This window comes from Marmota monax, unplaced genomic scaffold (assembly GCF_021218885.2).
Source record: "Marmota monax isolate L192 unplaced genomic scaffold, Marmota_monax_Labrador192_F-V1.1 WCK01_AAM20220418_F8-fsc00077, whole genome shotgun sequence".
Classification (NCBI taxonomy): Eukaryota; Metazoa; Chordata; class Mammalia; order Rodentia; family Sciuridae; genus Marmota; species Marmota monax.
The window spans coordinates 3,060,425-3,074,104 of NW_026694610.1; the positions used below are offsets into that span (position 1 = coordinate 3,060,425).

The 13,680-nt window shown below is 40.3% G+C and overlaps 1 protein-coding gene across 8 annotated transcripts in view; it reads right to left on the reverse strand.

Annotated features, from left to right (window-relative positions):
* The window catches only part of Spef2 (sperm flagellar 2), a 188,934-nt gene that overhangs the window by 95,576 nt on the left and 79,678 nt on the right, over positions 1 to 13,680 (reverse strand). For 7 of the 8 annotated variants that reach the window (XM_058572081.1, XM_058572080.1, XM_046422327.2 and 4 more), the window contains 4 exons: positions 13,152 to 13,306; positions 11,560 to 11,635; positions 9,966 to 10,027; positions 355 to 458 (listed from right to left, as the gene is read on the reverse strand). In XM_058572081.1, the coding sequence (XP_058428064.1) occupies positions 355 to 458; positions 9,966 to 10,027; positions 11,560 to 11,635; positions 13,152 to 13,306 (397 nt within the window). Of the gene's footprint in view, positions 1 to 354; positions 459 to 2,535; positions 2,677 to 9,965; positions 10,028 to 11,559; positions 11,636 to 13,151; positions 13,307 to 13,680 lie in introns of those variants that run through there. The other variant, XR_009224705.1, reaches the window with a different exon arrangement.

Genomic DNA, 13,680 nt, shown 5'->3' on the forward strand with positions numbered 1-13,680 from the left:
GGATCCCAACTCCTAACCTCTCTTCTTGAAACACAAATTGAGGAAGTGCAGTTACCTGATCTCTTTTCTCCATAGTTTGTCCCTTAGCTTTTTCAATTATCCTGTCTCCTTGATTTCCCCAAAGGTAATAGAATCTGGTCTGTTTTTACATTTAGGTGAAAAAAGCCAAGGTTGATGAGGGGAGGGAGTGAAACTAGGCATGCAAACCTATGTAAATTGACCTTATTGTAAATTTTAAATCACTAGTTATTAAAAGCAAAAAAAATCTACATTACTGTATTAGTACTGATATATATATTTGTTCAATAAAGAAAATGTTAAATAGATACAAAGGAAAAAGAAAGCAATACATACTTAATAGCATTTACCATGATGTTAACTAGCAATTTGTCCGGAATGCTCTTTCCTTTTTTCAACAACTGCTCTGATTTTGCACCAAGCTGAGCTCGCACAGAGAGCTGTGAAAAGAATCGATGATGGAAAAATACAGCTTATTTAAAAGTCAGATTCAAATTGCTTGGAGGAGAAAGCACTTAAATGGTCATGCTCCCTGAGGAAGACTCTGAGCATTTAACACAATTCTGGAGTCAGGAAAGAATTTAAGGAACATTTGTACATAGAATATGAGACTCTTCTTTTGGGGCTCCCTTCCTTCTATCATATTCCTCTTTAGTATTCAGCTGCTCTGGCATCCGGAACATCCTCCTCCAATACTTTCCATCAGAATGGTAGAGCTCTCTGAGTGAGCACTAGTCATTTCATGCACAGGGGGTGTGCCCTTGGGGGAATCTGCATCTACATAGCTCTTGCCTAGTGAAGTCCTTGTCTTTCACTGCCTGGATTTTGCTGCTTGCTTGCTGGCTGCTTTGATTTTTTCTGTTTTCCTCTGGTCTGAATATCATTAGCTTTTTTCTTTTGTCCATCATATATAATTACCATTTGTAGGAGGGTTAGTTCAATACAAGCTAAGTGGTATTCCTGAAACAGGGACTTCCCTAGAGTCCATTCTTAACTTAGTCACTAGAATCAGTATTTTATATCAAATGATATTATATCTCTCTCAACATCCTTTCATGCCAAATAGCATGATAATTCCCTGGAAGTCCCCAACTGGCCTGATTCTTGGGCCTTCTCACTCATCTCTCTAACTTCATCGCTAACTACTCTCTTGCCCTCATGGACAGACACCTTCTAACTAATGGCTGTTGTCCAGTGCCCAACAATTCATTGTGCATGGAATCCTTCCCTAGCTCTAGCTGGCTGATTCTCTCACCTCTTTACATTTTCTTGGATGGATTCTTTTTATCAAGGAGACACTCCCAATTTAATGTAATGACCTTCCCTCATTCCCTTGCCCCATGGTACATGCTCCTGATCCCCCTTGCTCTATTTGACCCTAGTGTCCTCTTGACACTTACTGTGATCTAACATGATATACAGTCCCTTTACTCATAATTTGTGATTTATTTATGACTTATAGTTCTCTGTCCCCTTCTATTAGAATGTGTACTTCATAAGGGCAGGGGACTCTGTCTTTTTTGTTCACTGATATGTCCCAGATACTTAAAAGAGTATGCAGAAAAAAGTGTGCTCTTTGAATTGAACGTGAACTTTGGAGTATTTGTAAATAAATAAATGTAATTATAAAAATAAACTCAGGGAAGATGGCGGCGAGGGGAGTGCATTGCCCCCGTGTGCTGCTTCACTGTGTGGGAGTATGACAAGTCAGGACGGCTAAAGGCTATCTTTTTAGGAATTTCCAGCAATAGTGGGGTGCTCCGGAACCTGGAGGAAGGATTTCCATTGCACGAGGATCGGCTACGGGGACTCAAACGCTAGAGGTTTGTTGCACGGAGGGTAACACTGCTTATTCAGCAAATTGCCCCGCAGCTAGAGTCTGCAGCGCGCGCTGTGAAACGAGGAGATAGCGACGCAGGGATACAGTGCTGCAGTTTCTGCCAGCCGTGCAAGCACCGTACTCAGGGCTGAATTCTGGGTTCGAGATGGGGGAAGGAAGCGGTCCATCTCGGTTCTCCACACCGGTCAGACCACAGAGGAGGCCAGCAGCCACCATGTTGGAAAGCTGACGTCACCATCCCTGTTTTCGACTGACCGCAGCTCATTCAGCCATAGAACAGGTAATTTCAGGCTGCCATTCGCCTGCGGATTGCAGACAGATTGCTAGGGTTCAGTGCCTGGGTGTTTCTTAGAACCTGATCTTATTGGAGCGAACACCGAGCGCGGGGCGGCCGAGTTCCGGCTCCCGGAACCGCCCTGGCCCAGGGCTGCGGAGCCTGCGGAGGCTGCTTCTTGGACCCTGCTCCTATCAGAGCATACACCAAGCACTAAGAGGCCGAATTCCGGCTCCCGGAACTGAGCCCGCGGGGATTGCTTCTTGGAGCCTACTCTTATAGGAGCTTACACCGAGCACCGAGCGGCCGAGTTCCGACTCCCGGAACTTCCCTGGCCCGGGGCTAGGAGCCCGCGGAAACTGCTTCTCGGTCCGGGTCCTGCTGAGGGCCGGTCAGGACTCACCCGTTGCTTTGGTTGCCCGGCAAGGGGAACGAAATGCTGCCATTCGCATAGGATAACAACATGGCAGAGATCTGATGTCATCAGAAAGCGGCGGAGGAGAGAACTTCATCAATACCAGCGGTGACATAAACAGTTGGTCTCCTGGTAGGGGGGGGTGAGGCACAGACACCTGAGTCTCCTCAATTTGTCGTCGAGCCAGAGGGGAGGAGCCGGGCCGCCGCCAGCGCCCGGAGCAGGCCCAGCGGCTCTCCAGCGTGGTGACCGCGTGACCCCAATTGGAGAGGGGGCGGAGCGGAGCCGCCACCCGCACCCGCAAGGTGGGCAGACCCGCGACCCAGTGGTACATGGGCGTGGTAGGAGGGGCAGGGCAGAGACACCGTTCGCGCTTGCAAGGTAAACAGACCTGTGACAGCCTGGCGGGTCAGGCCCAGTGGCCTGCCAGTGTGGTACACACGTCACCCCAACTGGAGTAGGGGCAGAGCAGATCCTTCTCCCATGCCCGGATCAGGCCCTGCCGGTGTGATGGCCACGTGACCCCAGTTGGAGTGGGGGCGGAGCGGAACCGCCACCCGTGCCCGCAGGGTGAGCAGACCTGTGACCAACCTGCAGATCAGGCCCAGGGGTCCGAAGGCGTGGTAGGAGGGGCAGGGCAGATCCGCCGCCCGCGCCTCCAAGGTAGGCAGACCTGCGACAGACCGGCGGATCAGGCCCAGGAGCCTGCCGGCGTGGTACACACACCACCCTAATTGGAGTAGGGGCAGAGCAGAGTCGCCGCCCGTGCCAGGAACAGGCCCAGCGTCCTGCAGGTGGGGTAGTCACGACACCCCAATTGGAGTAGGGGCAGAGCAGAGCCTCCACCCGTGCCCGAAAGGTGGGCAGATCTGCGACCGACCAGCGGGACAGGCTCAGTGGCCTGCCGGTACGACAGACACGTCACCCCATTTGGAGTAGGGGCAGAGTAGAGCCGCCGCCCGTGCCTGCAGGGTAGGCAAACCTGCAACCGACCGGCGGATCAGGCCCGGTGGCCTGCCGGTGTGGTACACTCGTCACCCCAATTGGAGTAGGGGCAGAACAGAGCCACCGCCAGCGCCCAGAACAGGCCCAGTGAACTGCAGGCATGGTAGCCACGACACCCCAATTGGAATAAGGAGAGAGCAGAGCCGCCGCCCGCGCCTGCAGGAAAGATATGCAAGCAGTATGAAAAGACAAGGAAAGAAAGGACCACAAGCAATGCAGGTCAACACAACTTTAGAAGAGGTAACAGCTGCAGCAGATGGAATGTCAGATAAAGAATTCAGGATATACATGCTTCAGATGATCTGGAGTATCAAGGAAGACATTAGACAGCAAAATCAGACAATGAAAGATCACTTCGACAATGAATTACGCAAACAAATCCAGGAAGCAAAGGATCAACTATACAGGGAGATAGAGGTTATAAAACAACAAACAAACAGAAATCCTAGAAATGCAGGAAGCAATAAACCAACTTAAAAACTCAATGGAGAATACTACCAGCAGAGTAGAACACTTAGAAGATAGAACATCAGACAATGAAGACAAAGTATTTCAACTGGAAAAGAACATAGACAGCTCAGCGAGACTGTTAAGAAACCATGAGCAGAACATCCAAGAAATATGGGATAACATTAAGAGACCAAACTTAAGAGTCATTGGGATACAGGAAGGTACAGAGCTCCAAACCAAAGGAATGAGCAGTCTATTCAATGAAATAATACGAGAAAACTTCCCAGACTTGAAGAATGAGACAGAATCCCAAATCCTAGAAGCCTACAGGACGCCGAATGTGCAAAATCATAAGAGATCCACACCTAGACACATTATAATGAAGATGCCCAACATACAGAATAAGGAGAGAATTTTAAAAGCTACAAGAGAAAGGAAGCAGATTACATTTAGGGGTAAGCCAATCAGGATAACAGCTGATCTTTCAACACAGACTCTGAAAGCTAGAAGATCCTGGAATAACATATTTCAAACACTGAAAGAAAATGGGTTCCAACCAAGAATTGTGTATCCAGCGAAATTAAGCTTCAGGATGGAAGATGAAATTAAAACCTTCCACGATAAACAAAAGTTTAAAGAATTCGCAGCTAGAAAACCATCTCTTCAAAACATCCTGTAATGCCAAAGCATTACAGGAAGAGGAAATGGAAAATAACAATGAAAACCAACAGTGGGAGGTAGGACAGTAAAGGGGGGGAAAATAATCAAAGAGGAAAACAAACCATGTTTAGTAACATAAATAAACAAATATGGCTGGAAGAACAACCCATATCTCAATAATAACCCTAAATGTTAATGGCTTAAACTCACCAATTAAGAGACACAGGCTAGTAGAATGGATCACAAAACAAGACCCAACAATATGCTGCCTACAGGAGACACATTTGATAGGAAAAGACATACATAGGCTGAAGGTGAAAGGTTGGGAAAAATCATATCACTCATATGGACTTCGGAAACAAGCAGGAGTGTCCATACTCACATCAAATAAAATAGATTTCAAGCCAAAGTTAATCAAAAGGGATAAAGAGGGACACTACATACTGCTTAAGGGAACCATACACCAACAAGACATAACAATCATAAATATTTATGCCCCAAACAATGGTGCAGCTATGTTCGTCAAACAAACTCTTCTCAAGTTCAAGAGTCTAATAAACCACCATACCATAATCATGGGAGACTTCAACACACCTCTCTCGCCACTGGACAGATCTTCCAAACAAAAGTTGAATAAGGAAACTATAGAACTCAATAACACTATTAATAACCTAGACCTAATTGACATATATAGAGTATACCACCCAACATCAAGCAGTTACACTTTTTTCTCAGCAGCACATGGATCCTTCTCAAAAATAGATCATATATTATGTCACAGGGCAACTCTTAGACAATATAAAGGAGTAGAGATAATACCATGCATCTTATCTGATCATAATGGAATGAAACTGAAAATCAACGATAAAAGAAGGAAGGAAAAAGCATACATCACTTGGAGAATGAACAATAGGTTACTGAATGATCAATGGGTTATAGAAGACATCAAGGAGGAAATTAAAAAATTCTTAGAGATAAATGAAAACACAGACACAACATATCAGAATCTATGGGACACATTGAAAGCAGTTCTAAGAGGAAAATTCATTGCTTGGAGTTCATTCCTTAAAAAAAGAAAAAACCAACAAATAAATGATCTCATACTTCATCTCAAAATCCTAGAAAAAGAAGAGCAAAACAACAGCAAAAGAAGTAGAAGGCAAGAAATAATTAAAATCAGAGCTGAAATTAATGAAATCGAAACAAAAGAAACAATTGAAAAAATTGACAAAACTGAAAGTTGGTTCTTTGAAAAAATAAACAAAATCGACAGACCCTTAGCGATGCTAGCGAAGAGAAGAAGAGAGAGAACTCAAATTACTAGCATACGGGATGAAAAAGGCAATATCACAACAGACACTTCAGAAATACAGAAGATAATCAAAAACTATTTTGAATCCTTATACTCCAATAAATTAGAAGATAGTAAAGGCATAGATAAATTTCTTAAGTCATATGATCTGCCCAGATTGAGTCAGGAGGATATAGAAAACCTAAACAGACCAATATCAATTGAGGAAATAGAAGAAACCATAAAAAGACTACCAACTAAGAAAAGCCCAGGACCGGATGGGTATACAGCAGAATTTTACAAAACCTTTAAAGAAGAACTAATACCAATACTTTTCAAGCTACTTCAGGAAATAGAAAAAGAGGGAGAACTTCCAAATTCATTCTACGAGGCCAACATCACCCTGATACCTAAACCAGACAAAGACACTTCAATGAAATAAAACTACAGACCAATATGTCTAATGAACCTAGATGCAAAAATCCTCAATAAAATTCTGGCGAATTGGATACAAAAACATATCAAAAAAATTGTACACCATGATCAAGTAGGATTCATCCCTGGGATGCAAGGCTGGTTCAATATACGGAAATCAATAAATGTTATTCACCACATCAATAGACTTAAAAATAAGAACCATATGATCATCTCGATAGATGCGGAAAAAGCATTCGACAAAGTACAGCATCCCTTTATGTTCAAAACTCTAGAAAAACTAGGGATAACAGGAACATACCTCAATATTGTAAAAGCAATCTATGCTAAGCCTCAGGCTAGCATCATTCTGAATGGAGAAAAACTGAAGGCATTCCCTCTAAAATCTGGAACAAGACAGGGATGCCCTCTCTCTCCACTTCTCTTCAACATAGTTCTCGAAACACTGGCCAGAGCAATTAGACAGACGAAAGAAATTAAAGGCATCAAAATAGGAAAAGAAGAACTTAAATTATCACTATTTGCAGATGATATGATTCTATACCTAGCAGACCCAAAAGGCTCTACAAAGAAACTATTAGAGCTAATAAATGAATTCAGCAAAGTGGCAGGATATAAAATCAACACGCATAAATCAAAGGCATTTCTGTATATCAGTGACAAATCCTCTGAAATGGAAATGAGGACAACCACTCCATTCAAAATATCTTCAAAAAAAATAAAATACTTGGGAATCAACCTAACAAAAGAGGTGAAAGACTTATACAATGAAAACTACAGAACCCTAAAGAGAGAAATAGAAGATCTTAGAAGATGGAAAAATATACCCCGTTCATGGATAGGCAGAACTAACATCATCAAAATGGCGATATTACCAAAAGTTCTCTATAGGTTTAATGCAATGCCAATCAAAATCCCAATGGCATTTCTTGTAGAAATAGAGAAAGCAATCATGAAATTCATATGGAAAAATAAAAGACCCAGAATAGCAAAAACAATGCTAAGCAGGAAGTGTGAATCAGGCGGTATAGCGATACCAGACTTCAAACTATACTACAGAGCAATAGTAACAAAAACAGCATGGTACTGGTACCAAAACAGGCGGGTGGACCAATGGTACAGAATAGAGGACACAGAAACCAATCCACAAAACTCCAGCTATCTTATATTTGATAAAGGGGCTAAAAGCATGCAATGGAGGAAGGATAGCATCTTCAACAAATGGTGCTGGGAAAACTGGAAATCCATATGCAACAAAATGAAACTGAATCTCTTTCTCTCGCCATGCACAAAAGTGAATTCAAAATGGATCAAGGAGCTTGATATCAAATCAGAGACACGCCGTCTGATAGAAGAAAAAGTTGGCTACGATCTACAGTCGTTGGGGTTGGGCTCCAAATTCCTCAATTGGACACCCATAGCACAAAAGTTAATAACTAGAATCAACAAATGGGACTTACTCAAACTAAAAAGTTTTTTCTCAGCAAAAGAAACAATAAGAGAGGTAAATAGGGAGCCTACACCCTGGGAACAAATCTTTACTCCTCACACTTCAGATAGAGCCCTAATATCCAGAGTATACAAAGAACTCAAAAAATTAGACAATAAGATAACAAACAACCCAATCAACAAATGGGCCAAGGACCTGAACAGACACTTCTCAGAAGAGGACATACAGTCAATCAACAAGTACATGAAAAAATGCTCAACATCTCTAGCTGTCAGAGAAATGCAAATCAAAACCACCCTAAGATACCATCTCACTCCAGTAAGATTGGCAGCCATTATGAAGTCAAACAACAACAAGTGCTGGCGAGGATGTGGGGAAAAGGGTACACTTGTACATTGCTGGTGGGACTGCAGATTGGTGCAGCCAATTTGGAAAGCAGTATGGAGATTTCTTGGAAAGCTGGGAATGGAGCCACCATTTGACCCAGCTATTCCCCTTCTTGGTCTATTCCCCAAAGACCTCAAAAGAGCATGCTACAGGGACACTGCTACATCGATGTTCATAGCAGCACAGTTCACAATAGCAAGTCTGTGGAACCAACCTAGATGCCCTTCAATAGATGAATGGATAAAAAAAATGTGGCATTTATACACAATGGAGTATTACTCTGCATTAAAAAATGACAAAATCATAGAATTTACAGGGAAATGGATGGCATTAGAGCAGATTATGCTAAGTGAAGCTAGCCAATCCCTAAAAAACAAATGCCAAATGTCTTCTTTGATATAAGGAGAGTAACTAAGAACAGAGTAGGGACGAAGAGCAGGAGAAGAAGATTAACATTTAACAGGGATGAGAGGTGGGAGGGAAAGGGAGAGAGAAGGGAAATTGCATGGTAATGGAAGGAGACCCTCAGGGTTATACAGTGGAGGGGGTAGAGAGAGAGGAGGGGAGGGGAGGGGAGAGGTGGGGAGGGGGGAGGGTGGAGGATGGGAAAGGCAGCGGAGCACAACAGACACTAGTATGGCAATATGTAAATCAATGGATGTGTAACTGATGTGATTCTGCAATCTGTGTATGGGGTGAAGGTGGGAGTTCATAACCCACTTGAATCAAAGTGTGGAATATGATATGTCAAGAAATTTGTAATGTTTTGAACAACCCACAATAAAAAATAAATAAATAAATAAATAAACTCAGCTTTTATGCTAATTCTTATTGTGAATACACAGATGAAAAATTTAAGGCTCCCATTTATTGCTTTTTCTAAACCCATTAACCACCCCATCAGTTATCATATTTATACATTGATGTATACCCTTCCATTTTTTTCCTATCTTTAATCAGTTTTAAAATCTAAAATATTTTAATATTGTTTTTTATGATGAAATTGATAATAAAAGTAATCAAGTGATAAAAATAAAATAAGTGAAATCCCACTGGATTAATCTGGTCATTCTATTTGATGACAAAAAAGCTTCCATAGAAAAGTAATCCATTAATTAAAATATGAGCTTCCATTAGAAACAATATTGAGTGCATTATTGTCAATATTTTTGGGAGTATAAATTTAAAAAATTAGACTTATCAGCAAAGCTAAGGATAAATTCTGGAAAAATCCCTTAAAAGTAAAGAGTGTGCAAGAGGAAATTAAGCCATAAATTAAGTGGTAAAGGAAAATATCCCAAAATAAATTTGTTATAAAACTAAAATTTACAGAAGCTCATGTTGGGGCTGTGGCTGTGGCTGTGGCTTAATGGTGGTGCACTTGCCTGGCATGTGTGAGGTACTGGGTTCAATTCTCAGCACCACAAATATGTAAATAAATAAAGTAAAGGTCTATCAACAACTAAAAATATAAAACTAAAAATTTTTTTAAAAAGGAGCACATGTATACTTTATTACCTGGCAAAACTGAATAGGAATTTCCACTGCTCATGTAAAGAATACTGAGACTATAAAGAATATCAAGTAAACTCTAGTTAGCTAATGTCTTATCATCAGATTTAACTTAAAACCAAAGAGGAGAACATTACTATTTCACTTCATTTGAAAATACACCAAAAGACCATGAATTATGACACATTTTAATATACTAGTAGAAAAAAATTAGATTCTAACACTTACTGTTGAGAAAGTTTTGCTTGAATTTACCTCTTCAGCATTTGGTGTTTTATTAGTATTTGTATCTGGCAAAATAGGAAGAGTAGTTAAGAAAAAACTTCTAGTATTTACATCTAACAACCATCTGAGTGACCCTCTATAGTTTTGGACACAAGAATTTTCAGAGGCAGCTATGCCTGAGATACACAGAGGAAGGATGTAATGGAAAAAACACAGCAAGGCTTTTGCTCTCATTGTACACCATTTAACATTCATTTGTCCCAGCATCCCAGACATAATATTTGCCCAGTGTCTTGTTTATAGAATGATTTGTATATGTAAAAAATCCTATGTTGTCCCAGTGTCTTATCTGTAGATAATCTATTTTTTTTCTAAATTATAATAAGGATATATCAGTTCTAGATTATGATTCCCAACCTATTTTAATGGACCTGTATCAATTTCATTGAAATACTTGCAGAATTGAAAACTTGGGACTTAAGATTCCTCCCTCCTTCCTTCTCTTCCTTCCTTTCTTTCCTGTATGATCTGAGCTCATAACAATATCATTAGAAATACTTTAACAAAGTTTGAGTTCTCTTCTCAGAAAACAAGCCAACTTTATTTTAAAACTTTGTTAAAATGCTAATTTATTGCACTTTCCTTAGGTAATAAACGTGGACAGACAATATAGAAGTTAAAGGGGGTTTTAGTTAAATTATATGGGAAAAATTTTTAGAGTTTATGATTAATTGAACTTTTAATAAAATATATCATAAACTACCTATAGAGGTTTTAAAAAGTCTATTACAATGATCTCTTAAATAAAATAGATGAGCTGGGGCTGCAGATCAGAAGTATAGCATTTGCCCAGTTCAGGTGAAGCCCTGGTTTTTATAGAGTTGCTGGGTTCCAGTACTACAAGGAAATAAATAAATTGCTGTGGAGGATTTGCATGCTCATAGTAAATCAAACAGTATTCAATGGTGACGGTAATAATGACAACACAGAAGGATCAAAGCTTTATGCTAGAATATAAGGAAACTATTGAATATGGAAAGCATTCACCAGCACAAACAGAAAAAAAGAATAAAGTTGTTTTCCTTCAATGGTTCTATAAAGAATCTGAAGAACTTAAGTCCAGATCCCAGGAGGGTTAACTTTTTTTAGGATTGAGAAGTTGGTTCTATGATTCCAAGGGAAGGGATAATCTAAGTTTTTTTTTTTTTTTTTTAAAGCAACCACTGTCTATCGGCAGCCTCCCTGAATACAGTACAAAGCAGCACACACAGAACACCCCAACAGAACACACACACGGATCTGAGAAGACACGGTTGAGATGCCAGGAAGGGTGAAAATGACATATGCTGGCTGTTTGCATAACAGCTACAAAACTGAGCAACCATTTGAAGGACAGTAAAAGGATTGTGGTGTAATTCTTTTCATCTTTATCCTCAGTTGCACATCAGGGTTACCTTGGTCTTTCACATGGACAAGTTGCAAATTTCCCTGTGTCTCTTTCCCTGAAAGCACGTTTGTACTTACATATATGGGCTCTTACTGTTTGTCTATGGCTCTAATATAAATGATGGGTGGGGTGTCTTGATATCTTACTTACCAGGTTCAGCTTCATCTTTTGTTTCTGGTACTGTTTCACCTGAAACTAAATCAGTTGAAAGCACATTTTGTGGATCCTTTAAGAAGAAAACAAACACATATACACGGGGAGAGATTTAATTGTTATATTTTCATAATCTTCCTGATTTTATTTCTATAAAAAGGGTTGAGAATATAGTATTTTATCTACAACATTAATGATATTTTAAAGGGGATTTCAGTTTCATTCCTAAATGATGATTTTTAGAAACAAACAAAATTTGATGATAATTGCCACATTGAGAAACAAACAGTAACCTATGATAAGATCTGTTTTTTGAATTCAATTTTAAGTAAAATATAGCAACTCTTTTGAAAATAAACTGGAACCAGAAGGACAAGTAGAATTTATGAAAAACCACCATCTTAAAAAAATAATCCTAGAGGTGTCAGTCATAGTAATTCATAGGAAAGTAAACATAAAAGTGTATATTATCCATTTCCATATTGATTAAAATTGAAGAAGAAATAGCCTCACAATGAAGCAAACTTCTCATAGTTATTTTTAGAATTCTTGTAAAAATGCTATTTATGTTGCAGCCAATACAAATGATCTTGATTGGATTCTTTGCTACTTTATTCAATTGCAAAGACAGTATAAGACAGAGGAAAGAGTATGGGATTTAGAATCCAGAACCCAGTCACAGAATAGGCATTCTCACGTCTTCTGACCCTGAACAAATGAGTTCATGTTTAGGGCCTCTACAGTCTCCTTTACAAAATAAGGATACTGGGCCACATCAATGATTCTCAAAGTGGGATCACATTATTCTCTCTCTACGACTCCCAAGAATGTTGATGCAATAAGGTAAAGAATTGCAATGTGATGAGAATATGATGCAAGCAAATAATGGGAATGTGATACATGTAAAACACATGGAGAACACACTTGACCCCTACCTGAAACTGAGATCTACTAGTCATGAGTTGGCATACTATGGCTGTGGACCAATTAATCCAGCTAACATTTAATATGGTTCTTGGACAACACTGAAACAGCCTAGCACTGTGAAACTAGAAACCACATTAAGTGTCTCTGTCTACCTCATCTCCATAGGGCTCAGGTATCTGCCTTGTGCATTTTCCAGGGCCAGCACTGTCTTCTTCTATGTGTTGGGGACTCTATAATGTTGACAACTGCTAGGCACTGAGTGGTAGGACACTAGTCTGGGATTTAGGGACTTTTTGAGTTTCCTTCTGACACTCATATATCACCCTCATTATCCACACAAATCAGTCTCTCCAGCCAGCCAGTGACTCCTTCCTCTGGGGAAAGTACCCAGCTTATAGTCACTGGGTGCCAAGTGAGCCCATCATGGTGATGGTCCACCCAGGGAAACCAGTGTGTATAGGGGGTGGGCAAGAGTTCTCTCCTTCATTTTATAAATACTCACATAGTATCCTCAATTTTGTCTCTTTGCCCACAAACTTAGACTACTTTCTCTCTGGGAACTTTGCTGAGAAGAGCTCTGGTCTACAAGATCTTTAGAATTCCATTCAGCTTCATAGCTCTAGTGCACTAGGTGCAGAAAAGAAAACTAACATCACACTTGCCTGGTTTTCTATACTGTCTTTCTGTGGTGTGGGTGGAGCCTCTTCTCCATCTTCTTCCTGAATTGGTGGGGCCTCCAAGGCTTCTTCATTGTCATAAAATGCTTGGATAGCTTCTTGGACAAGTTTGTCAATAGAAAGTACCTGAATAGGAAAGTCTAAAGTACAAAAGATAATTTTATTAAGAGCTTTTCACTTGGGAAATGGATATTATTGCCCTTGTGATCTAGCTTCACACTGTCTTTAGGCTCCTTAGAATTGTCTTTTTGATTAAACTCCTCTTTTATTGTGGCAAATTCACATAACATAAAATTAAGCATTTTATAGGATACAACTCAGTGGCATTAGACATTCATAAAGTTGCCCAACCATCATAATTATCTTGTTATAGAAAATTTTCATCACCTCAAAAGGAAACCCATACCCACTGGCAACTACTAATTCAGTTTCTGTCTCTATAGATTTTACTATTCTGGATATTTCATGTAAATGGAAGCATACTTTAAGTGACCTTTTGTGTCTAGCCTATTTT